This window comes from Mustela nigripes, chromosome 1 (assembly GCF_022355385.1).
Source record: "Mustela nigripes isolate SB6536 chromosome 1, MUSNIG.SB6536, whole genome shotgun sequence".
Taxonomy (NCBI): domain Eukaryota; kingdom Metazoa; phylum Chordata; class Mammalia; order Carnivora; family Mustelidae; genus Mustela; species Mustela nigripes.
This window is the reverse complement of record NC_081557.1, coordinates 11,357,787-11,382,171: the sequence shown is the minus strand read 5'-3', so window position 1 is coordinate 11,382,171 and position 24,385 is coordinate 11,357,787. Positions and strand designations below refer to the sequence as shown.

The 24,385-nt window shown below is 39.5% G+C and overlaps 1 protein-coding gene and 1 long non-coding RNA gene across 2 annotated transcripts in view; one reads left to right on the top strand and one right to left on the bottom strand.

Moving 5' to 3' along the window:
* Window positions 1-960: 960 nt before the first annotated feature.
* The window catches only part of LOC132009142 (uncharacterized), a 97,542-nt gene continuing 74,117 nt past the window's right edge, over window positions 961-24,385 (bottom strand). The window contains exons 3-4 of the long non-coding RNA XR_009401813.1: window positions 2,465-2,555; window positions 961-1,103 (exon numbers count right to left, since the gene is read on the bottom strand). This is a non-coding gene — a long non-coding RNA (uncharacterized LOC132009142). The remainder of the gene's footprint in view (window positions 1,104-2,464; window positions 2,556-24,385) is intronic.
* Window positions 7,358-8,320, top strand: LOC132016207 (olfactory receptor 5A1). Its single transcript, XM_059397398.1, has one exon. The coding sequence runs from the start codon at window positions 7,358-7,360 to the stop codon at window positions 8,318-8,320; it is 963 nt and encodes a 320-aa protein (XP_059253381.1).

The following is a 24,385-nucleotide window of genomic DNA, read 5'->3' as shown; positions in this document are numbered from 1 at the left end:
TTTTTAAAAGACTTCCATGTTTATCAAATCTTGGCACAATAATTTTTTATAAACAGTCATGGCTATCACGATCATTTTTTTATTATTTTGAGCTTAGTATTACTATGAACAGTATTCACGAATGGTATAATGCTGTACTTCTAGGACATAGTTAAACATATTAGACTCTCTTAGAATTGCTAGTAAGACTTAAACTCAAAATGAATCATTAGGGGATTGTAAGTGTTGAATTCTAGGGGTGCCAAGGTTGTTTGCGTGTCTTGGTTTCGGCTCAGGGTCATGATCTCAGTGTCGTAAAATTGAACCCCCACATCTGGCTTCATTTTCTCTCTCCCTCTGCCCCTCCCTCTTGCTCGCTCTCTCTCTCTAAAATAAGTAAATTAATCTTTTTTTAAAAGTGTTGAATCTCAAGTAAAACAAATATATCTTTAACCATTGATAGAGTAAACCTGGTAGCAAAAAATTTAAACTTTAAATGATCTTAATGGAAATAAAACAAAACATCCCTTACTTATTAAGGCATTTGAAGACACATATAAATCAACATTATCTCAACACATATAATCAACATTATTAAGAGTTTTCCAAGAAACCTTCAAACATTGTTTTGACTAAACGTCTATGAATCTAAATTTCCCTCAGGAACTCTAAAAGGAAGATCCCAAAAGAAGAATCCAAGTGCACTCATCTGGTTTCAGGACAATGGTGCAGCCTGAGAGGAGAGAAGTGATTCTGGAAAGTGATTCTGGAAAAACCACTTTTTTTTTCTTTTTTTTTTTCTTTTAAATTTTTATTTTTTATAAACATATATTTTTATCCCCAGGGGTACAGGTCTGTGAATCACCAGGTTCACACACTTCACAGCACTCACCATAGCACATACCCTCCCCAATGTCCATAACCCCGCCCCTCTTCCCCCAACCCCCCTCCCCCCAGCAACCCTCAGTTTGTTTTGTGAGATTAAGAGTCATTTATGAGAACCACTTTTTTAATCAATTAAATCATCCTTCTGCCCAAGCCCAAAGGGGATAGGCTCTTCAGACAGGGTAAGAGACCATTCTCGTCTCTCAAGGTTCAGTCACTTGGAGAGTCAAGATTATCTACTTTTAAAAGAAAAAAAAAAAAAAAAAGATTGTCAGCTTCATTTGAACTTGCTGAAATATCCCCCCTTCCCATTCTCATCAAAGTTCAATATTCTCAGTTTAAGAAACAAATGAATCAAACCTCTTCCTTTTCTCTCTCCCTCTCCAAACACATGAATTAGTGACTTCCTTCTTGTCGCATGTCTGCCTAGCCTCAAATTATTTTTTATTTGTACATGGTCCTCTGTAGAATAAAAGTCTTACATCTTTATACTACATCATGTTATACCAGAGAAAATTTTAAAAATTTCAGAGGAAAGCCATCTTGTCCTCCAAGTCCTGCTGCTTTCCTAAGTTCACTCATCATGGACTACCAGAAGAGATTTTGAATGGCCTTGGGGATCAGAGGAGCTGGCCATTGGGATGAAGTTTGGTAAGCATTTACCGTCAGAGCATTTTATGTGTTCTCCATAACCACCCCAGAGATCAATTAACAACAAATCTGTGAGGTTTGGGTGATACATTTCTTTCTCTTTCATAAAAGACCCTCAAGGGCAAATGTAATGAAACATCTCCAAGGAGAGAGGGGAAGAAACCCTCTCTCAAAATCATTTCCAACCCCAGCTTTACAACATTTTCAAAATGATGCCAACTGCAGATACTGGCAGATACTAGAAGAGCTTCTTAAAGATTCTCTCTCTTATTTCTGTATAATTTTTCGCTCCTCCTTTCTGCCCACAAGCACACATTCTATGGATATTTTTATTTCTGATGAACAAACCAGCCCCAAGCTTGCTCTCCCAGCTCATTAGTACTTTGGGGATTGGAAGCAGTTACCGGAGCATGACTAGACTCTTTACAAAGCAAAACTCAAGACAAGCATCAGCTAAAGGACAGACAAACAAGAGGAAGAGGGTGGGTGCAGTCATTCTTTTACTTTTTGTCTTCTTGCCCACATTAATCTCGCTTTATAGAGCACTTTAGATCTGCAAGCCCATACAGATGACTAAGCTGTTCTTTGGATTTGAGTTTTTCTCCATATACCTGTCAATTCTTTCCCCAAATTTAGCCACAATCTTACCCTAGTACTGCTTTAATGGGTTTCCTGGACTATGAGCCCTTGCAACTAAAAAGAGAATTAAGAGGGAATGAAATTTTGAAAGCAATTGTTACACCCTTGAACAGAGCTCCAATTATTAGTAGGTGGTTTGAAAAGCAATTTAAATAGCTGTGACTGGGCAGACTTTACACAGCAGATTTTCCTAACATGACAGAGACCTCTAACCTCCAATATCCTCTTTCTCTATTCTAACTGGTGGCCTGAATTTGACCATCTGAGTCTTAATTCTTGGATTAAAGTTTTGATGCCTTTGAATGCTCACCTTATGTCGAAAGGGACTTCCATTTCCATAAATTATTTGTATGTTTGGATGAAGGATAGACCTGGAAGAAGACCTTGAGGGTATCAGGCTCCTGCAAGGGGGAGAGGAGGAGACTTCATAAAGAGGAAGACAAAGCCCAGAGCAGGAATGATGGGGAGATCAGACGATCCACTCCTACTCCCCAGTTTGGCTGAAGTTCTCTTTGTCATTATACCATGGGTCTTTTTTTTTTTAATTTTTTAAGATTTACTTATTAGTTTGAGAGAAAGAGAGAGAACTGGGGGAGGGGCAGAGGGAGAGAGAATCCTCAAGCAGACTCCCTGCTGAGCGCCGAGCCCCATGCTCAGCTTGATCCCAGGACCCTGAGATCATGACTGGAGCCATAAATAAGGGTCACCCACTTAACCAACTGAATCACCCAGGAGCTCCCATTGTACTGTTTTTTAACTCCATCACCAACTGTGTTAAGCTTAGACTAGGCAGACTTAGCATGTCAGTGACATGAAGGACTCCATAGAGCCTGAAGATACCTTCTGTTTCATGTTCTAGGGTAAGATGGCTGAGATTCATGGCATCCATGGGCAAGAATAAAGCTCTGAATATGCTTTTCCTTTTGTTGCAATTTGTTCAGATTCACTTTCTGTTTCTGGAGATGGGAAATTCTGGAGATGGGAAATTCCATCCTTAAATGTGAACGTTTTCCCCCTGATGGCATCATTCAAAACAGACTTGCCATGGACCCATCAACCCTCTCCTCCCCAGATCATTACAGACTTCACCCTCACTCCCAACACTTGTCACAAACCTACATGGCCCATCAGTGGACCCCTCATTTCAACCCACCACATGAGGGGAAGTGTTTTCAAAGAAGACTCCATTCCTTAAAGAATTATTTAAGGAATAGTCACTGCTGATAGGAATCACAGTCCTAGTTTGTCAAGCAAAGATCTTATCTCGAGACCGTGAACCTTTTGCACATTATCTTAAGCAATCCTCCAACAACTCTGTTAAGAAGTCGTGATTATCCCCATTGTACAAATGGAGGCGCTGAAACTCAGAGAGGTTATATGAGTTGCCTAATATCCCAGAGTTGGCAAGTGGCAGAGTCAGGATGAGAACCAGGCTTGTCCTGAAGCCTATCCAGAATGATAACCACCATCTTACTCCCCTAATTTTGCTGGTAAAATTAAGTGTTCCAAAGACCTTGAATCACATCACGAACCTCAGGTTTCTACCAGACTGAGGGCTGAGTTTACATGAACGGATGAAGGCTCCAGCAGAGCTGTTTTTGCTCACAATTTCTCCATGTGGCTCTACATCTGTACTAGATGATGCCAAACTTTGCTGCAGGTCTCTGTATTTTCTTCAAGAGGAAAAAAAATCCTCTCCTGATTCTGGGAAGTCTACATACCTTTCACAGACAGGGGCAGAGTCTCTGAGTATAAAGCTTCAAGCCATATTGGCAAGATTGTTAAGTGTGTGGGATCTCTGGAACTCTGCACAATGATGGCATGGTGATGGCCAAAAGGAGCTTCACATTCTCTCACTATCCAAATTTGAGGATTTTAGCACTGAAAAGTCTTTAGCAGGAACAATTAAGAGGGAGAAGAAGAGATCCCAATTCCATGTATGTCTCTTTGTGTATAAGCTTCAGGAAGAAAGTTAAGGTCAATGAAACCTTGACTGGCAATGGGTAGATATGAATTGATTTTTGAAAAACTAGGACTATTAAAATAAAATGGCTCTCTTAAACTGATCAAGAAAATTCAGAGCAGGGGTTTAGTGGGTTAAAGCCTCTGCCTTCGGCTCAGGTCATGATCCCAGAGTCCTGGGATCAAGCCCCACATCAGGCTCTCTACTCAGCAGGGAGCCTGCTTCCTCCTCTCTCTGCCTGCTTCTCTGCCTACTTGTGATCTCTGTCTGTCAAATGAATAAATAAAATCTTAAAAAAAAAAAGAAAATTCAGAACAAATAGAGAATTACTTCACAAACTGTGAAGGGACTGACTTGGAATGACTTCTATAATATATGTAATTTATAGAGGGTTTGTGTTCTATAATATAAACAACCAGACACATATACATATATTCGCACAGGTAAGGTGTACACCAAAATGCTAAGAGCTCTTATTTCAGGAAATAGAATGTCATAATTCCCAGGTTTTTCTTTTTTTTTTTTTCTGGATTGATTAGGAACTGCACATGATTTTTTTCTTATTATGTTCAGTTAATCAGCATATAGTACATTGTAAGTTTTTGATGTGTTCATTGATTCGTTAGTCGCATATAACACCCAGTGCTCATTACAACACATGCCCTCCTTAATACCCATCACCCGGTACCCCCATCCCCCTGCCCCCTCCCTTCTATAACCCTCAGTTTGTTTCCCAGAGTACAGAGTCTCTGATGGTTTGTCTCCCTCTCTGATTTCTTCCTATTCAGTTTTTCCTCCCCTCCCCTGTAGTTCTCCACTCTATTCCTTGTGTTCCAGATATGAGTGAAACCATGTGATAACTGTCTTTCTCTGCTCGACTTATTTCACTTAGCGTAATACCCTCCAGTTCCATCCATGTCAGTGCAAACAGTGGGTATTCACCTTGTCTGATGGCTAAAATTCTATTGTATATATGGACCACATCTTCTTTATCCATTCACCTGCTGAAGAGCATCTCAGCTTCTCCCACAGTTTGGCTATTGTGGACATTGTTGCTATGACTATTGGGGTGCATGTGCCCCTTTGGATCACTCCGTCTGTGTGTTTGGTGTAAATAGCTAGTAGTACAATTGTTGGGTCATAGGATAGTTCTATTTTTAATGTCTTGAGGAGCCTCCATACTGTTTTCCAGAGTGGCTGTACCAGCTTGCATTCCCACCAACAGTGTAAGAGCGTTCACCTTTCTCCACATCCTTGCCAACACTTGTCGTTTCCTGTCTTTAACGTTGGCCATTCTAACTGGTGTAAGGTGGTATCTTATTGTGGTTTCGATGTGCATTTCCCTGATACCTAATGATGTGGCTCATTTTTTTTCATGTGTCTGTTGGCCATTTGGATGTCTTCTTTGGAGAGGGGTATGGTCATGTCTTCTACCCATTTCTTGACTTGATTATTTGTTTTCTGGGTGTTGAGTTTGATGAGTTCTTTATAGATCTTGGATACCAGCCCTTTATCCAAAATGTCACTTGTAAATATCTTCTCCCATTCCATGGATTGTCTCTTAAATTTGTTGACTGTTTCCTTTGTTGTGCAAAAGCTTTTTATCTTGAAGTCTCAAAAGTTCATTTTTGCTTTTGTGCACATTATTTTTAGTTTCGACATTTCACTTATATATTGATCCAATTATTTTACAGTGCTCACATATTGCTTTTAAATTCATAAAATAACACTTCCATTTTGAAAAATAAAATGGAATTTATGAGATTCTCTGTACTTTAAGAGGTAGGTAGAATAGGCTAAAAGTATAGTTTTAAAGACAGTTAAGGTAATTTCACTGATTTCCAAATTGTTTATTTTTTTATTATGTTCAGTTAGCCAGCACATAGCACATCATTAGTTTTTGATGTAGTGTTCAATGATTCACTAGTGCATATAATACCCAGTGCTCATCAAAATACATTAAGACCCAAGGAAGAACCAAGATATGTTCCAAACATATAAAAGCCATTCAAAGTGAGCCACAGGGTCCCTCTAACCACACTTTTTTTCCTTCTGCAGGGACTGGACCTCAGCATCAGAGATCTGCTGACAGTGGGAGTTCTCTCCTGATTTATAGGGACTGAGACTTAGTGTGGGTGTGTCGGGGGGGTGATAAGAATTATTATCCATGTGAAATGGGTGGAATCAACACTTGATCTATGAAAGGTGTTTCATACACTGAAAATTCTAGGAATTTGATTGAAGAAACTTTGTACTTAGGTTTAAACAACAGCAGCAACAACAAACACAGAGTACTTCCTATAGGTCAGACATGTGCTAAAGGAGATGATAGAGAGATTATAGATTAGATAGATAAGTAGATAGAAGACAGGTAATAGATGATTGATGACAGATACTAATAACAAAGTAAGTGCTACTATGATCTCTGATTCTACAGAGAAAGAGGCAATGTCCAAGTGACCTGCCCAAGATCACACTAGGGACTGAATACAGGCCGTCCAAATCCAGAGTCCCCATCTCTTAACAAGTCAATAGCTTAGAGTTCTGACTACAGACAAATTTGAAAAAGGAACTACTTAGTATATTCAGAATAGTTTACAATTGAGAGCACTTCTATATACCTCTGGCCTAATCCTTCAGATTAAAAATATTCTAAATGTCTGATCATTTCACGACTACAGAGATGAACCTGGTTGCTCTATTAATTTCCCTGTTCCAGTGTGGAAACTTGAAGAAGACTAGATGACCAGTTAATTCAGGGTATTACATGATTCATCTGGGACCCACGAAACTGTCCTGACAACTTTCACTTGTCATACTATGTATCATGTACTATGTGTCAGTCACTTTACCCACTTTGCCTTGTTTAATTCCTAAAACAAATATGTGAAGTGGGGCACTGTCACCCATTTGGGAAGATAAGGAAACTGGAGCCTAGTGATTTTGGATATCTCACCCAAAGTAACACAGCTACTCAGTGGTAGAGAAGGAGCTGATCACAGGGAGTCTGAATCCAAAGTCTGAGCTTTGTACAATCACACTGTACTATGTAAGCGTATGGAGTACAATGACTAAAACTGCCTTCTGAGAGAAAGAGTCTTTGCATAAAGTTATGATCTTCTCAATACTGTACTGTCCCTCTCGTGCCCTTTGTAATTTTTTGTTGACTGACATCACCTGTAATGTAGATTATCATTATTATGCCAGGTCTGCAACTTGTCCTTGTGGTCCTTGGGAAACATGTCCACAAGCAAGGCCTGGAACAACAGCTCTTCAGTGACCATGTTTATCCTCCTGGGATTTGCAGACCATCCAGAACTCCAGACCCTTCTCTTTGTGACCTTCCTGAGTATCTACCTTGTGACCCTGGTCTGGAACCTGGCTCTTATCTTTCTGATTAGAGGTGACTCCCGCCTGCACACACCCATGTACTTCTTCCTCAGCAACTTGTCCTTCATTGACATCTGCTACTCTTCCACAGTGGCCCCCAAGATGCTCACTGATTTCTTCCAGGAGCAAAAGACCATATCATTCTTGGGCTGTGCTGCTCAGTTTTTTTTCTTCGTCAGCATGGGTCTCACTGAGTGCTTCCTCCTGACGGCCATGGCATACGACCGATATGCAGCCATCTCCAATCCCCTGCTCTACACCGCTGTCATGTCCCAGGGCCTCTGTACACGCATGGTGCTTGGGGCATATACCGGTGGCTTCCTGAGCTCCCTGATCCAGGCCAGCTCTGTATTTCGGCTCCATTTCTGTGGACCTAACATCATCAACCATTTCTTCTGTGACCTCCCACCGGTCCTGGCACTTTCCTGCTCTGACACCTTCCCCAGTCAAGTGGTGAATTTTCTCGTGGTGGTCACTGTCGGGGGGACATCATTCCTCATCCTCCTCATCTCCTATAGCTACATAGGAGCTGCCGTCTTGAAGATCCGCTCAGTGGAGGGCCGAAGGAAAGCCTTCAACACGTGTGCCTCACACCTGATGGTGGTGACTCTGTTATCTGGGACGGCCCTTTTCATGTACCTGCGACCTAGCTCCAGCTACTCACTCAGCAGGGACAAGGTGGTGTCTGTGTTCTATTCGCTGGTCATCCCCATGCTCAACCCTCTCATTTACAGTTTGAGGAACAGAGAGATCAAAGATGCCCTGTGGAAGGTGTTGGAGAAGAAGAAAATGTTTTTCCTAGTTCATGATTGAAAATATATTTCTCCAAACTGACAGAGACAAATGATCCCTGGCATCTACCTTCACCTCTGGCATCAATGAGGGAGACATCTTATGTGCATGACCATCTATCTGCTGACCCCACCATGAATAATGAAAAGGAGGAAGGAAGACATTACTTCCACAGAAACACCACCCCAAGTTACCCTATTCTCACAGTTGGTATTACAACAACCACCTTTTATTGGATGCTTAGTATGTACCAGGAACATCATTTAATTAAATATTCATTGCAGCTCTATGAAGCACATAGTGTCATTCCTTTGTTACAAATGAGGAAATGCAAGCCCAGCAAGGAAGACTGACTTACCCAGGACCATATAGGAAGTCAGAGGCAGAACCTGCTCAGACCCAGGTCTTCCTGATTCCAGAACCCAAATGCTACCTTCCACATTCAATAACAAATAGCCCTGAAGTTGCACAAGTGTATGACACTTACTTCTGGCATATGGCAGAACCCAAAAGATAACACTGTGTATGGTTGAGATGAATTAAAAGAACAAGATGCCTACTCCATTAAACACTCTTCCTAGATATTCCTGTTGGACTCCCATTACAACTAGTAAATAATTTGCTAAGACTGAAGAATATCACCTTTGACTGCCTTTCTATCTCAGCTATGCAGGGCCCTAGACATTCTGAACCCCACAGAATCATATCAGTGCTCTTCTTTCCAGTCTCAGTCACCTAAATTGCCTACTTGCTCAGCATCTCCTTGATTTCTACCATATCATCCCTCTACCTGTTTGGCCCCCGATTCCATTTCACAGTATGCCCTCCTTTTCTCATCACATTCCAAGTTCCTCTTGCTCTCTTCTATCTGAACTTATTGCTCCTACAAGATCCTTGTTTCTTTACCTGTATAGATGTAACCATGAGAAAATTTTTTTATTAGAATGGCAAAGGCTAGGGGCACCTGAGTGGCTCAGTGGGTTAAGGCCTCTGCCTTTAGCTCAGGTCATGGTCCTGGGGTCCTGGGATTGAGCCCCACATTGGGCTCTCTGCTCAGCAGGGAACCTGCTTCCTGTCTCTCTGCCTACTTGTGATCTCTGTCTGTCAAATAAATAAATAAAATCTTTAAAAAAAAAAAAAGAAAGGCAAAGGTTAAAAGTAAACATAATACTGAATGCTAACAAAATACAGGAAAATAAGCTCTCTTATATACAGATAGTGAAAACATAAATTGTACTGTCTTTCTAAAGACTTGGTAACATGTATCAAAAAATCATTCAAAAGTACATGCTTTAGTCCTAACTACTGTCTTTCTAGGAACGTATTCTAAGATGTGGACAAACATCCAAGGATGCCCATCACAGAGCTATGCATGGCAAAAAACTGAAATGATCTTGTAGTCCTCAAAAGTCATACCTTATTTCTTAATGTAGGTGTCTTTCTTCCCTTTAATTGGCCATAACAGGAATTAAGAATCAAATTTGCTGTACATTTTTACTATTTATTTTACCTATTTAATAGATGTTCAATTCCATGCTGTTTCAAAGGAAGTGAACTAAAAGTTTTATATTGTGTTGACTTAAAATTTATATCAAATTAAAATTAAATATTTATTTAATATAATTAAGTGGTGTGTTAGATGAAAGTGCTAACGTATATTTAGCTAGTAAGTTGCTTTTCTTATGAGTCTGTCATCTTCTATTGTTTTTATATGCATGTTTTTCCTCCATAGAAAAGATATTCACCACTCCTGCCCTAAATGGTGCACACACCAAAATAGCCAAAATATTCTAGGGAAAGCCCACGTATTTTGTGCTATGTCACCTGAGGGAAAGGTCACAATATGTGCCAAGAAGAGAGCTGGGCTCATGATGTGAAGACTGTAGTGCAAAGTGTCCTTCTAATTTGTGAATGTCAATGTCCATCAAATCATCAGCAAATGGGTGGTTTGCAGGATTTAATATGTTAACGTAGGCAACATGCCCAACCTGACACTTGGCAAATGATAGAAACTCAATGCTTATGAGATTCTGTATGCTGACAGGCTGTTTGGAAGTACGAAAGGCAGAGTTTGCTATGATCAGTTGTTTATCCCGTGCTTGGTCTTTCAGACCCTCCTGTGTGTTTTCCTCATGGACCGAAAAGGAAAATTCCAAGATTGATCAACTCTAGGGAATCTGAGGGTCTGACCACCAGGATATATAATTAATTATCTCTGCTTTTAGAAAACATAAGTAAGAATGTGTCCTCTACACCCCAGAGAGTGAAAAATTAGTGAAGACGTGGATTTTGGATTCTGCAAAGCTTTCCTTCACAGAGACATTCAGGAGAACATGTCGTGATTCATAGGGATATGTATCTCCTATATGTACATAAAGGGATATAAAGATCTAGGGATATAAAGAACCATGTCCCCAGATGCACCCTCTAACTTTGGACTTTGGAAATCCCTTCTCTGTTGTCCAAAGCTGCAGGTGTTAGCAGGAACCAAAAAAGTTTCTTTTTTTAAATTTAAATTCAATTAATTAACATATAATGTATTATTAGTGTCAGAGGTAGAGGCCAGTGATTCATCAGTCTTATACAGTACCCAGTGCTCATTACATCATGTGCCCTCCTTTATGTCCATCACCCCCATTACCCCATACCCTACCCCTTCCCCTCTAGCAACCCTCAGTTTGTTTCCTATGGTTTAGAGGCTCTTGTGTTTATTCTCCCTCTCTGATTTTGTCTTATTTTATTTTTTCCTCTCTTCCCCTATGATCCTCTTCCCTCTTCTTTGTTTCTTAAATTCCACATGGGTAAGATCATGTCATAGTCTTTCTCTGATTGACTTATTTCACTTAGCATAATACCCTCTAGTTCTCTGAGAAACAAACTGAGGATTTTGGAGGGAAGGAGGGTGAGGGGGTTGAGAGAGCCTGGTGGTGGGTATTAAGGAGGGCACATATTGCATGGAGCACTGGGTGTGGTGCATAAACAATGAATCTTGGAACACTGAAAAAAAATTAAATTTAAATAATAATAATAATAGCCTTTAGTTCCATCCATGTCTTTGTAAATGGCAAGACTTCACTTTTTATGGCTGAGTAATATTCCATTGCATTCACACACACACACACACACACACACACACACACCACATCTCTTTTATTTATTTATTCTTTATCTATTCATTTGTTGATGGGCATCTTGGCTCTTTCCATAGTTTGGCTATTGTGGACATTGCTGCTATAAACACTGGAGTGTAGGTGCCTCTTTGGATCACTACATTTGTATCTTTGGGGTAAATACACAGTAGTGCAATTACTGGGTTGTAGGGTAGCTCTATTTTCAACTTTTTGAGGAACCTCCATGCTGTTTTCCAGAGTGGTTGTACCAGCTTGTATTCCTACCAAAAGTGTAAAAGTTTTCCCCTTCCTCCACATCCTCACCAATATTTGTCATTTCCTGACTTGCTAATTTTTACCATTCTGACTGGTGTAAGGTGGTATCTCATTGTGGTTTTGATTTGTATTTCCCTGATGCCAAGTGATGTTGAACATTCTTTCGTGTGTGTTAGCCATTTATATGTCTTCTTGAAGAAATATCTTTTCATGTCTTCTGCCCATTTCTTGACTGCATTATTTGTTTTTTGGGTGTTGAGTTTGGTAAGTTCTTTATAGATTTTGGACACTAGCCCTTTAACTGATAAAACATTTGCAAATACCTACTCCCATTCTGTCAGTTTTCTTTTCATTTTGTTGACTCTTTCCTTTGCCATGTTAAAGGTCTTTATCTTGATGAAGTCCCAAGTTCATTTTTGCCCCTTTTTTCCCATGCCTTTGGAGACGTGTCTAGCAAGAAGTTGCTGCAGCCAAGGTCACAGAGGTTGCTACCTGTGTTCTCCTCTGGAAAATGGTTTTTTAAAGGTTACAGTCTCTCTCCAATCTCTTCCTGTCTTGTCATGTCTAGCATCTGCCCACAAACATACTCTCCTGTGCCCAGGAGGATGGATGAATAAGCCAGATATAAATTCTCATGGCCTTATTAGAGAGCAGTAACGTGAGGACAGAAAGGAGCTACATGTGCCTGATTAGACCACATGCAATGCAAAGTCAGTCCAAGTACAAAGTACTCAGAGAACAGACTGGCAGGTACATGAGGGAGGGAGTGTGCCCACAGACTGTTGGCATTTGCTGCATGTCATGTACCAGCCGAGCTTATTTACGAGCCCACTGGGGACTATAAGATTCAGCCAGAGAACAGAAACTTCTTGAGTATCTCTTCTCCATGCATTGTTCTAGACTTTATCTTTCTATAAACTCAACCCAGATCCTTCCTTTTCCTCTTCTGCTCCTCTGATGACATCCTGATTAGCATCCTGACCCATGTTCGAATCTTTGCCTCAAAGAAAATAAATTAAAAAAAAAAAGTTCCTGAGGAGGTTGCCTGCCATCAACCCCCTACCTAAAAGATTAGGAGTGACATATATTCTAAGCACAGGGGAAGTCCCCAAACTCCAAACTCCCCCTATTTGCATGCTGATACCTAGAATTCTACCATCTGAAACTCATCTGTTAGTTTAAGGCTTGTCCCTCTTAAAATACCAAGCTCCCCCTTTATTAGCGATTACTTTACTCCTTGAGGTTTGTAGATGTGAATACAGTCAGGATCTGAGAGCAAAAGAAGGTACTAAGCACCTGGGAACTTGGAGAACAAGTTCTGGACCAGAAGAGGGCGCACTCACAAGCAAAGCGCGGAAATGTCAACCTGACACAGGTCTGGTTGCTTACCTTGACATCAATGCATGTACCCATTTCACTTTCATGGTCAAGACACCTGTCAAATAAAAACCATTGATTCAAATGGTCAAGCCACAAATTTTAAGACATTTGAAACTGTCAGGAGCCAATTCAGTGAGATAAGATGTGTAAAACATTCTGGGCCTTGCACACCAATAAAATTACATGTTTTATTAGTTCTGGTATTATCTAATTGGAGAAGGATCAACTCCCAAGATGCCTCCCACCATTCACCCACAGTATACATAAAGGAATTAATGTTTGCCTGTTACTCATGGAATGTTGTGCTAGACAGCACACTGGCTGTTTTATGTGATTAACATGATAATCTGCCACGTGGGTATTTATCAGATGATCAAGGTTCCAATCCCAGAGCCACAAACTGCTGACTGACAATTTATGAATGTCAATGGTGCTCCTCCTCTAGATCTACCAAGGGGATGATACTAATTTGAAATTCATTAATATTTAATTTCACATCTATTTTGCACAATACATGTGGGAATTAAATTATATAATATATGTAACTTGTGGAATTTATGTTAGGTTTCCTTCTCTCTGTGTGATTCTCAGTACAGACAGATTTCTCTGTTTTATGGTGAGGGCAGGGACTTACCCCTCTGTCTCAAGGAATGAATATCCCCTCTTCTAAATTCAGAGAATCTCTATACCATTACAGTCAAACTTCAAGGATCTCTGTTATATCAAAAATCCCTGACAATAAGTCATTTTAATTTGTTTGTATGGCAATATTCAGAGTAGTATATCCCTATGCCTCTCCTTCCTGTGTAAAGTTATCAAATAATAAATAGAATTTATGGTGCTAGGAAATCCTACCCTTAAACTGTGAATGTTCTTTTTCAAGGCTACTCTCTAAATTGGATTTTTAAGGAAAAGATAAAAAAAATAATCAAAATCCTAGAGGAGAACATAGGCAGTAACCTCTTTGACATCGGCCACAGCAACCTCTTTCAAGACATGTCTCCAAAGGCAAAGGAAACAAAAGCAAAAATGAACTGTTGGAACTTCATCAAGATCAAAAGCTTCTGCACAGCAAAGGAAACAGTCAACAAAACAAAGAGGCAACCCAAGGAATGTGAGAATATATTCACAAATGACACTACAGACAAAGGGCTAATATCCAAGATCTATAAAGAACTTCTCAAACACAACACTCAAAAAAACAGATAACCACATCAAAAAATGGGTAGAACCATGAACAGACACTTCTCCAAAGAAGACATACAAATGGCTATCAGACACATGAAGAAATGTTCATCATCATTAACCATCAGGGAGATTCAAATCAAAACCACATTGAGATACCACCTTACACCAGTTAGAATGGCCAAAATTAACAAGACAAGAAACAACATGTGTTGGAGAGGATGTGGAGAAAGGGGAACCCTCTTACAGTGTTGGTGGGAATGCAAGATGGTGCAGCCACTTTGGAAAACAGTGTGGAGATTCCTTAAGAAATTAAAAATAGAGCTTCCCTATGACCCTGCAATTGCACTACTGGGTATTTACCCTCAAAATACAGATGTAGTAAAGAGAAGGGCCATCTGTACTCCAATATTTAAAGCAGCAATGGCCACGGTCGCCAAACCGTGGAAAGAGCCAAGATGCCTTTCAACAGACTAATGGATGAGGAAGATGTGGTCCATATACACAGTGGAGTATTATGCCTCCATCAGAAAGGATGAATACCCAACTTTTGTATCAACATGGATGGGACTGGAAGAGATTATGCTGAGTGAAATAAGCCAAGTAGAAAGAGTCAATTATCATATGGTTTCACTTACTTGTGGAACATAAGGAATAACAGGGAGGACATTAGGAGAAGGAAAGGAAAAGTGAATTGGGGAAAATCAGAGGGAGGGGGAGAACCATGAGAGACTGTGGACTCTGAGAAACAAACTTAGGGTTTTGGAGGGGAGGGAGGAGAGGGGTTGGGTGAGCCTGGTGGTGGGTATTAAGGAGGGCACGTATTGCATGGAGCACTGGGTGTGGTGCATAAACAATGAATTTTGGAACACTGAAAAAATAAAATTAAACTTTAAAAAAAGCAGAGCCCCTTGATTGATGCTTTAATCTCAAGAAAACTGGCTCCCAAACATCACCTCTACAACTACCTTCCTCTGAACTTGTCATAGGGGACTCAGTTTTTCTGTACTTAGCATACGTCAACATGGAATCCATGACATATACTCCACTGATGCCCAAGAACCACCATTGGTAATATGGTCCTCTTCAGGAGCACTCACTTGGTGCCTGGAACCTTATTTTAAACCTCATATACTTCTTCTGAAACAGGGATCTCAACAGCCCTGTGAGAAAAGCGACATCACTCCCATTGCATAATAGGAACCTAACCTCAAAAATAACCTGTTGTAGGAAATGCAAACCAAACCACAATGAGATACAACCTCACACCTGTCAGAATGGCTAGACTCAAAAACACAAGAAACAAGTGTTGGCAAAGATGTGAAGAAAAGGAACCCTCACACACTGTTGGTAGAAATGTAAATTGGTGTAGCCACTGTGAAAAACAGTATGGAGGTTCCTCAAAAAATTAGAACTAGAACTACCATTTGAGCCAATAACTTCACTACTGGGTATTTACCCAAAGAAAATGAAAACACTAATTCAAAAATATATACCCTATGTTTATTGCATCATTACTTACAATTGTCAAATATGGAAGCTGTCCAAGTGTCCATCAATAGACGAATGGACAAGGAAGATGTAATACACACACGCGTGCGTGCGCACACACACACGCACACACACACACACAGGAATATTACACAGCCATAAAAAAGATAAGATCTTGGTATTTGTGACAACATGGATGGACTTATTATGCTAAGTGAAATAAGTCAGCCTTAGACAAATACCATACGATTACACTTATATGTGGAGTGTAAAAAAGAAAAACAAATGAGGGACACCTGGGTGGCTCAGTCAATTAAGCATCTGCCTTCAGCTCAGGTCATGATCTTGGGGCCCTGGGATTGAGCCCCATGCCAGGCTCCCTGCTCAGTGGAGAGTCTGTTTGAGGATTTTCTCTCTCCCTCTCCCCCTCTCCCTGCACTCGCACCCTCTCTCACTCTCTCAAATGAATACATAAATAAATCTTAAAAAAAAAAAAGCCAGAAACCACAGAGTGGATTTTTTTAAATATATTTTTTTTAAGATTTTATTTATTTAACAGATAGAGATCACAGGTAGGCAGAGAGGCAGGCAGAGAGAGAGGAGCCTCCTGAGCCACCCAGGAGCCCCCAGAGTGGATTTTTTTAAAAGGCCCAACTATCTGTCTCCTACAATAAACCTTTAAATATAAACTTTAAATATAAAGACACAGATTTAAAGTAATGCACTGGAGAAAAAATATAGCAGAAGAAACCTGGATAGATACATTAATTTGAGATGAAGTGGACTTCAGAACAAGGGAAACTATCAGAGAGTAAAAGAAGATCTTTATAATGATGATGATAAAGGGGCTAATTCTCCCAGTATGTAACAATGATTAATGCACATGCACTTAATAGCAGATTATCAAAATAGGTGAGGCAAGAACTGATAGAAGTACAAGAAGAAGTAGAGAAACCCACTATTAGAGCTGGAGACTTCAACATCCCTCTACCTGTAATTTAAGATCCAAAGGCAGAAAATCAATAATGATATAGTTGAATTAAGTAGCAACATTAACCAATTGTATCTAATTAATATTTATAATACATTTCACCCAACAACAGCAGAACACACATTCTTCCCAAACTCACACGGAACATTCACCAGGAGAGATCATATTCTGGGCCATAGAATATGGTGTTTACACCTTCACAGATCATACAAGGTAAACTCGTAGACCACAGTGGGATTAAACTGGAAAGACAGATGGAAAAATCCCAATATATACACGTTAGTAACTTTTTAATAACTCCCATTGCATCTGCAACTGCCAGCTTCCCCACTGAAAATTATATTTCTTCAAATATCTGACACTATTCCCTATGCTGATTATTATATGATTCTTCCAATTCAGTGTCTAAGGAAGCTTAGACTGTGCGTGCATTTGGGAAAAGAGGAGCAGAGCAATGAAGATGGGGCAACTGGCAGTCTCCCCTGTCTAATGCAGAGGTAGGTGAGGATACCTAAAGACACATCTGCAGGCAACCTGGCTTAACCCATATACAATTTTAGGATCTCAATAGCGTTCAGTTCCTAGTGCCTGAAAGATACCATATCCCTGTGCAATTCTTGAAGAATTTGTCCATTAGCTAAAAGTCTCAGGCTGATTAAGATCTCTTGCCTCTTATGTAAAATGCTAGGCTTCTCAAGATACATTCAAATTAGAAGTGATTTTTTTTTCACTAAAACTCATTCCATAAACATTACTGAGCATGTACAATATATAGAAAAATAACTGGTACAGTTTTTCTCTTTAAAAAAAAAGAGATTAAAAGCTAGCAGGATTCAGGGAGAGAAACAGAATTATATAATACCATTAACATTATGGTGATATTAATAACCCATGATTCTACAGTGCTTTGAAGTTTACAATGTGCTGTTATATGAATTTTCATTCAAAGGACTTATGCAGCAACAAAAATGAATAGGGGGACAAAGAGGAACATTTAGGATGAAGCTGGAGATGATGTGAAAACAAACAAGAACTTGTTGAGTCACTGCTGTGTATCAGACACTAGCCATCCACCTGGAGATGATGTGAAAACAAACAAGAACTAGTTGAGTCACTGCTGTGTATCAGACACTAGCCATCCACCTGTCCATTCTTCTATTCAAAAAGAATCACAGAATAACTGATATATGCCAGGTAGGAACAAGGGATACAATGGTGACAAAACCAAGTCTCCACCCTCAAGGAATTTACATTTGGAAGAAGAGGCAGAAACAAATAGATACATAAGGACTGTTGGTAAAAGTGTTAGGTTATCACAAGTAAACCTCAGTCTGCAAAGTAAGCCTTATGCCTCCCCTTCCACAGAGGAAGATTGGGAAGTGCATAAAAGTTAAGTTTCTCAGGGTCACACAGTCAACATTTAAAATGCTTGAGCACTGGCTGTTATACATAACTAATAAATCATCGAACACTACATCAAAAACTAATGATATACTATATAGTGGCAACAGAAGATAATTTTTTAAAAAAGAAAAAAAAATTTTTAAATAAAATAAAATGCTTGAACCTGAATTCAAAAGCTGTGCTCCTTTGAACAAGGTGCTTCTAGGGTCCATAATGCAGCCCTGGGCTTATGAGATAGAAAGATCACCATTCTATCCTGTCCTGACATTGCACCAAAATATGGAACCTTCTAAGATGATTCGCCAGAAGAGTGAGTAGAATCACATTAATTCAAAAGAGAAACCAATAGTAAGCAACTGCAACACCAGTGTTGAGATCTGACTTGGCTGGTCCCAGGCTGTCTTCTAGACATCAGCCATTGACGATAGAATAGATAAAATGAGCCACAACTCATTCTGTGAGACTGAGCCAATGGTTCAGTCTCACAGAACCATTAAATATCAAGAGAATACTTAGCAGTGTCTTCCCTAAATTTTTATTTTCTAAAATCACCTTTCTAAAGACAATTTTACAGAAAAGGAAGAGAAAAATACAAGAGGCAATCAGAATTCAAATTAATGGGAAAATCTACTTCAAGTTGTAAATACGTCAGGTTGGGTTTTCTTTTTTCAAAATCAGAAGGCATTTAAAATCTTTTTTTTTAATTGGACACAATAGAATGAATGTCTTCTTAAAGTTAAATTACCAAAACCCAATTACTCACAGGTAATGGCTGCTACTATTTCAATATCTTTCCAGATTTCCTCCAGGCATGTAAATTTTTTCCCCAAGATAACATTATATGATAAGTTCAGTGTTTCAATCTGTTACTAAACGGGAATGTTTCCAAGTCTACAAGTTCTACATTTTCAATCTGAATGACTATAATACTAGATTTTTACATATATTTTCCAAGGATTTTCATTTATTTTTAACTTATTTTTCATGCTTTTAAAACACAAATTTTGCTATTTTTATTCAGTCAAATCTAATAATCTTTGGTGCCATGATTACAAAATCCTCTACCCCCCAAATTATATAAACATTTAGTTAAACTTCTTTCTAATATTTTAACTAACTTTTTTGACATTTGTTACTGAGATAACAAAATCTTCAGTCTTTTATTCCCATGAGAAGTTAAAAAGTAACATAATTTATTTCAACTCATAACATCTACCTCTAAAAAGAAATCAAACAAACAAAAAGCAAAAGAAATCATTCAAACACATCTAAAATTAGGCTGTTTCTTTACAATATCTTCATCATCAGCTAAAACCAGAAAACTGACATATTATTTGATCTAGTAAGTCCATTTCTGGACTTACAGGTGCACACAAAAATGCATTTACAAAATGTTGAGAGCAGCACTATTTGAAAACAGTAATTAAGGGCCCAACTAGGAAAACTGAAGAGGTCAATATATAACTTTTGTGATCTCTCACCTAAATATATTCTACAAGCCTGACTCCCAATGCCATCCACCCACCCCTTGTTTCCATATTCCCTGTTCTACCCTTGTCTCCCAAGACTGCTGTATTTGCCTGGCTAGCACCCCCCCCAGTCCAGTCTAGCCTCATGACCAATGCTCATTCTCAACCTGCCTGATTACCATATACCTATGAAAACCATGCTCTACCTTAGTATTCAATGTATTTATCTATTGCATTCTATAAAGGATTAGGGAGATATTATAACAACATCACCAAAACACACATAATAAAACAATAAAATGTAAGAAACTGTTAAGAGACTACACTTGGAAACGTATGGTGTAGGAAATTAAGCCACATATATGTTTAGAGTGTATGGAGGACAAAGCAAGGGGTAATGGTCCAGTACATGGTCTTCATTGTCTATGAGGAAGAATCTTACCGGTTCCCAGGGGAACACTCTCTTACACTGGGGTTTAGGACAAGTGTTTCCCTTGTGGTCTCAAATGGACGAATACCCAACTTTTGTAGCAACATGGACGTGACTGGAAGAGATTATGCTGAGTGAAATAAGTCAAGCAGAGAGAGTCAATTATCATATGGTTTCACTTATTTGTGGAGCATAACAAATAACATGGAGGACATGGGGAGATGGAGAGGAGAAGGGAGTTGGGGGAAATTGGAAGGGGAGGTGAACCATGAGAGACTATGGACTCTGAAAAACAATTTGAGGGTTTTGAAGGGGTGGGGGTGGGAGGTTGGGGTACCAGGTGGTGGGTATTATAGAGGGCACGGATTGCATGGAGCACTGGGTGTAGTGCAAAAATAATGAATACTGTTATGCTGAAAATAAAAAATAACTTTTAAAAAAGTTGCATATTCATCCTTTCTGATGGAGGCATAATACTCCATAGTGTATATGCACCACATCTTCCTTATCCATTCATCCATTGAAGGGCATCTTGGTTCTTTCCACAGTTTGGCAACAGTGGCCATTGCTACTGCAGAGGATTTTTCAAAGACTCATTTATTTATTTACCTATTTGAGGTGGGGTGGGTCTTAGGGAGAAAGAGAGAGAATCCTAAACAGACGTCTCGCTGAACACAGAGCCCAAGGCAGGGCTCCATGCCAGGACCCCTCATGATCCCGTGACCCCTCCCATAAGATCATGACCTAAGAGAAAATTAAGAATCACTCAATCGACTGAAACACCCAGATCCTCCCAGAGGCTTTCTCTATGTCCCAAACCCTCAATTTAAATCGTAAAAAGCTCCCAAGTATAACAGAACTGGAAAAAGAAACATCAAGGAATAGGTTGTTTGTGGTATGCTTTGTTACACTATTATTTTGGGGGAAGTGCTCACTTCTCCTTTCATCTAATTCACTCTCTTCTTTCTTAGCCTATTCTCTTTAGATATAATGTCTTTCCTGCAGATTCCGGGACTATGTATTTTCTATTGTTGAACTGGATTTTCGGCATCTCAACTATTTGAATTTTTAAAACTTATGTGCTATATGAAAGTCCTTGGGCATACAGATATTCTTTTTTTTAATTAAATTTATTTATTTTCAGCATAACAGTATTCATTATTTTTGCACCACACCCAGTGCTCCACGCAATCTGTGCCCTCTATAATAACCACCACCTGGTACCCCAGCCTCTCACCCCCCCAGATTGTTTTTCAGAGTCCATAGTCTCTCATGGTTCACCTCCCCTTCCAATTTCCCCCAACTCCCTTCTCCTCTCTAACTCCCCATGTCCTCCATGCTATTTGTTATGCTCCACAAATAAGTGAAGCCATATGATAATTGACTCTCTCTGCTTGACTTATTTCACTCAGCATAATCTCCTCCAGTCCCGTCCATGTTGCAACAAAAGTTGGGTATTCGTCCTTTCTGGTGGAGGCATAACACTCCATAGTGTATATGGACCACATCTTCCTTATCCATTTGTCCGTTGAACGGCATCTTGGTTCTTTCCATAGTTTGGCGACCATGGCCATTGCTGCTATAAACATTGGGGTACAGATGGCCCTTCTCTTCACTACATCTGTATCTTTGAGGTAAATACCCTGGAGTGCAATTGCAGGATCATAGGGAAATTCTATTTTTAAGTTCTTGAGGAATCTCCACACTGTTCTCCAAAGATGCTGCACCAATTTGCATTCCCACCAACAGTGTAAGAGGGTTCCCCTTTCTCCACATCCTCTCCAACACATGTTGTTTCCTGCCTTGCTAATTTTGGCCATTCTAACTGGTGTAAGGTGATATCTCAATGTGGTTTTAATATGAAACTCCCTGATGGCTAGTGATGATGAACATTTTTTCATGTGTCTGATAGCCATTTGTATGTCTTCATTGGAGAAGTGTCTGTTCATATCTTCTGCCCATTTTTTGATATGATTATCTGTTTTGTGTGTTGAGTTTGAGGAGTTCATTATAGATCCTGGATATCAACCTTTTGTCTGTACTGTCATTTGCAAATATCTTCTCCCATTCCGTGGGTTGCCTCTTTGTTTTGTTGGCTGTTTCCTTTGCTGTGCAGAAGCTTTTGATTTTGATGAAGTCCCAAAAGTTTATTTTTGTTTTTGTTTCCTTTGCCTTTGGAGACATATCTTGAAAGAAGTTGCTGTGGCTGATATCGAAGAGATTACTGCCTATGTTCTCCTCTAGGATTCTGATGGATTCCTGTCACATTGAGGTCTTTTATCCATTTTGAGTTTATCTTTGTGTACGGTGTAAGAGAATGGTCGAGTTTCATTCAGATATTCTTATTGAAAGAGTTTTGTCCTCTGATGACCAAATATCTGATTTGAAAAAAACAAACCTATTTTGCTATAATATAGCAATAGTAGAAAATCTCTGTGGTTTGAATCATCAAACCTGATTAAAAATATCTTTCTATTAGTTCAACTGTTTTAGAATACTTAGTTCAGCTATTTTGGAATACTTAGAATATTTTAGTACTACATATGAGATCATACAGTACTTGTCTTTCTGTGCCTGGCTTATTTCATTTAGCATAACTTGCCCTACTCATAGGGACAGAGAGTAGAATGGTGGTGACCAGAGGCTGAAAGGAGCAGGAGATAGGAGGTGTTGGTCAAGAAGCACAGCACTTGAGTTATGCAAGAAGAATAAGTAAGTTCTGGAAATCTAATGTAGAGCATGGTGACTACAGTTAGAAATATTTTATTGTATACTTAAAATTTGTTGAAAGGGTAGATCTTCAGTGTTTTCATGACAAACAAAAAGAAACAGAAAAGTACTTGAATATTAAAAAAAAAAACTCTCTGCCTTTCATCAAGTCAGACTGTTGTGGAAAAAATAAACAATCTTCTCTGTTCACCCCTAAAGTGAGGAGTTTGGGGTTAAGTCACCCCTGAAGCTTTAACAGTCAATTTGTCCATAATACCAATGATCGTAGCTCTCCACTCCATCAAGAGCCCTGTGGGCCCAGTCAGGTCCAGGGGTCTCTGACTGCAGGGAGGAGACTTATCAGGGCCTGACTCTTCTTATCCTTTAAAGGAGGAGGTGAAGATTAAGTACTCAGGCTATTTAGTGAACCACTTAAGCCCTATCCACCCACTATAATTCTGATAAACCAAAGTAACTTCCAGATTCTCTCTTCTGCCAAAATGGTACTGGGAGAAAACTTCTGGAGTCTATCAAATAAAAATTATTCACGGAATGCTTGTTTAAAATGAAAGATGTGTTTTATTCAAGACTACTGCAACAGGAATGAAGATGACTGCAATAAAGGAGAGAGACTAAGCTTAACTCCAAATACAATAAGGATAGGAGGGTATTTATAGCCAACAAGCAGAGTGAAGGGGTCGATGGATGGAAAATTATGAAAGGACACTTCCAGACCAAGGAATTCTTGCTAAACTAGCTTGACAGGATCTTACAAGGATAAGCCAAGATCTTAGATAAAAGGAGTTAGATCTCAAGGGTTAAGGGATGACACATTTAATCAGATGTCAAGGTAGGGGCTTCTTACATAAACAGACACTTCTCCAGTGAAGACATGCAAATGGCTATCAGACACATGAAAAAATGTTCATCATCACTAGCCATCAGGGAGATTCAAATTAAAACCACATTGAGATATCACCTTACACCAGTTAGAATGGCCAAAATTAGCAAGACAGGAAACAACATGTGTTGGAGAGGATGTGAAGAAAGGGGAACCCTCTTACACTGTTGGTGGGAATGCAAGTTGGTGCAGCCACTTTGGAGAACACTGTGGATATTCCTCAAGAAATTAAAAATAGAGCTTCCCTATGACCCTGCAATTGCACTCCTGGGTATTTACCCCAAAGATACAGATGTAGTGAAAAGAAGGGCCATCTGTACCCCAATGTTTATAGTAGCAATGGCCACGGTCACCAAACTGTGGAAAGAACCAAGATGCCCTTCAACGGACGAATGGATAAGGAAGATGTGGTCCACATACACTATGGAGTATGATGCCTCCGTCAGAAAAGACGAATACCCAACTTTTGTAGCAACATGGATGGGACTGAAAGAGATTATGCTGAGTGAAATAAGTCAAGCAGAGAGAGTCAATTATCATATGGTTTCATTTATTTGTGGAGCATAACAAATAACATGGAGGACATAGGGAGATGGAGAGGAGAAGGGAGTTGAGGGAAATTGGAAGGGGAGGTGAACCATGAGAGACTATGGACTCTGAAAAACAATCTGAGGGTTTTGAAGGGGCAGGGGTTGGGTGGTTGGGGGAACCAGGTGGTGGGTATTAGAGAGGGCATGGAT

What these genes read in the sequence shown, in the direction of transcription:
- LOC132016207 (XM_059397398.1), top strand. Translation starts at nt 7,358, where the DNA reads ATGTCCACAAGCAAGGCCTGGAACAACAGCTCTTCAGTGACCATGTTT.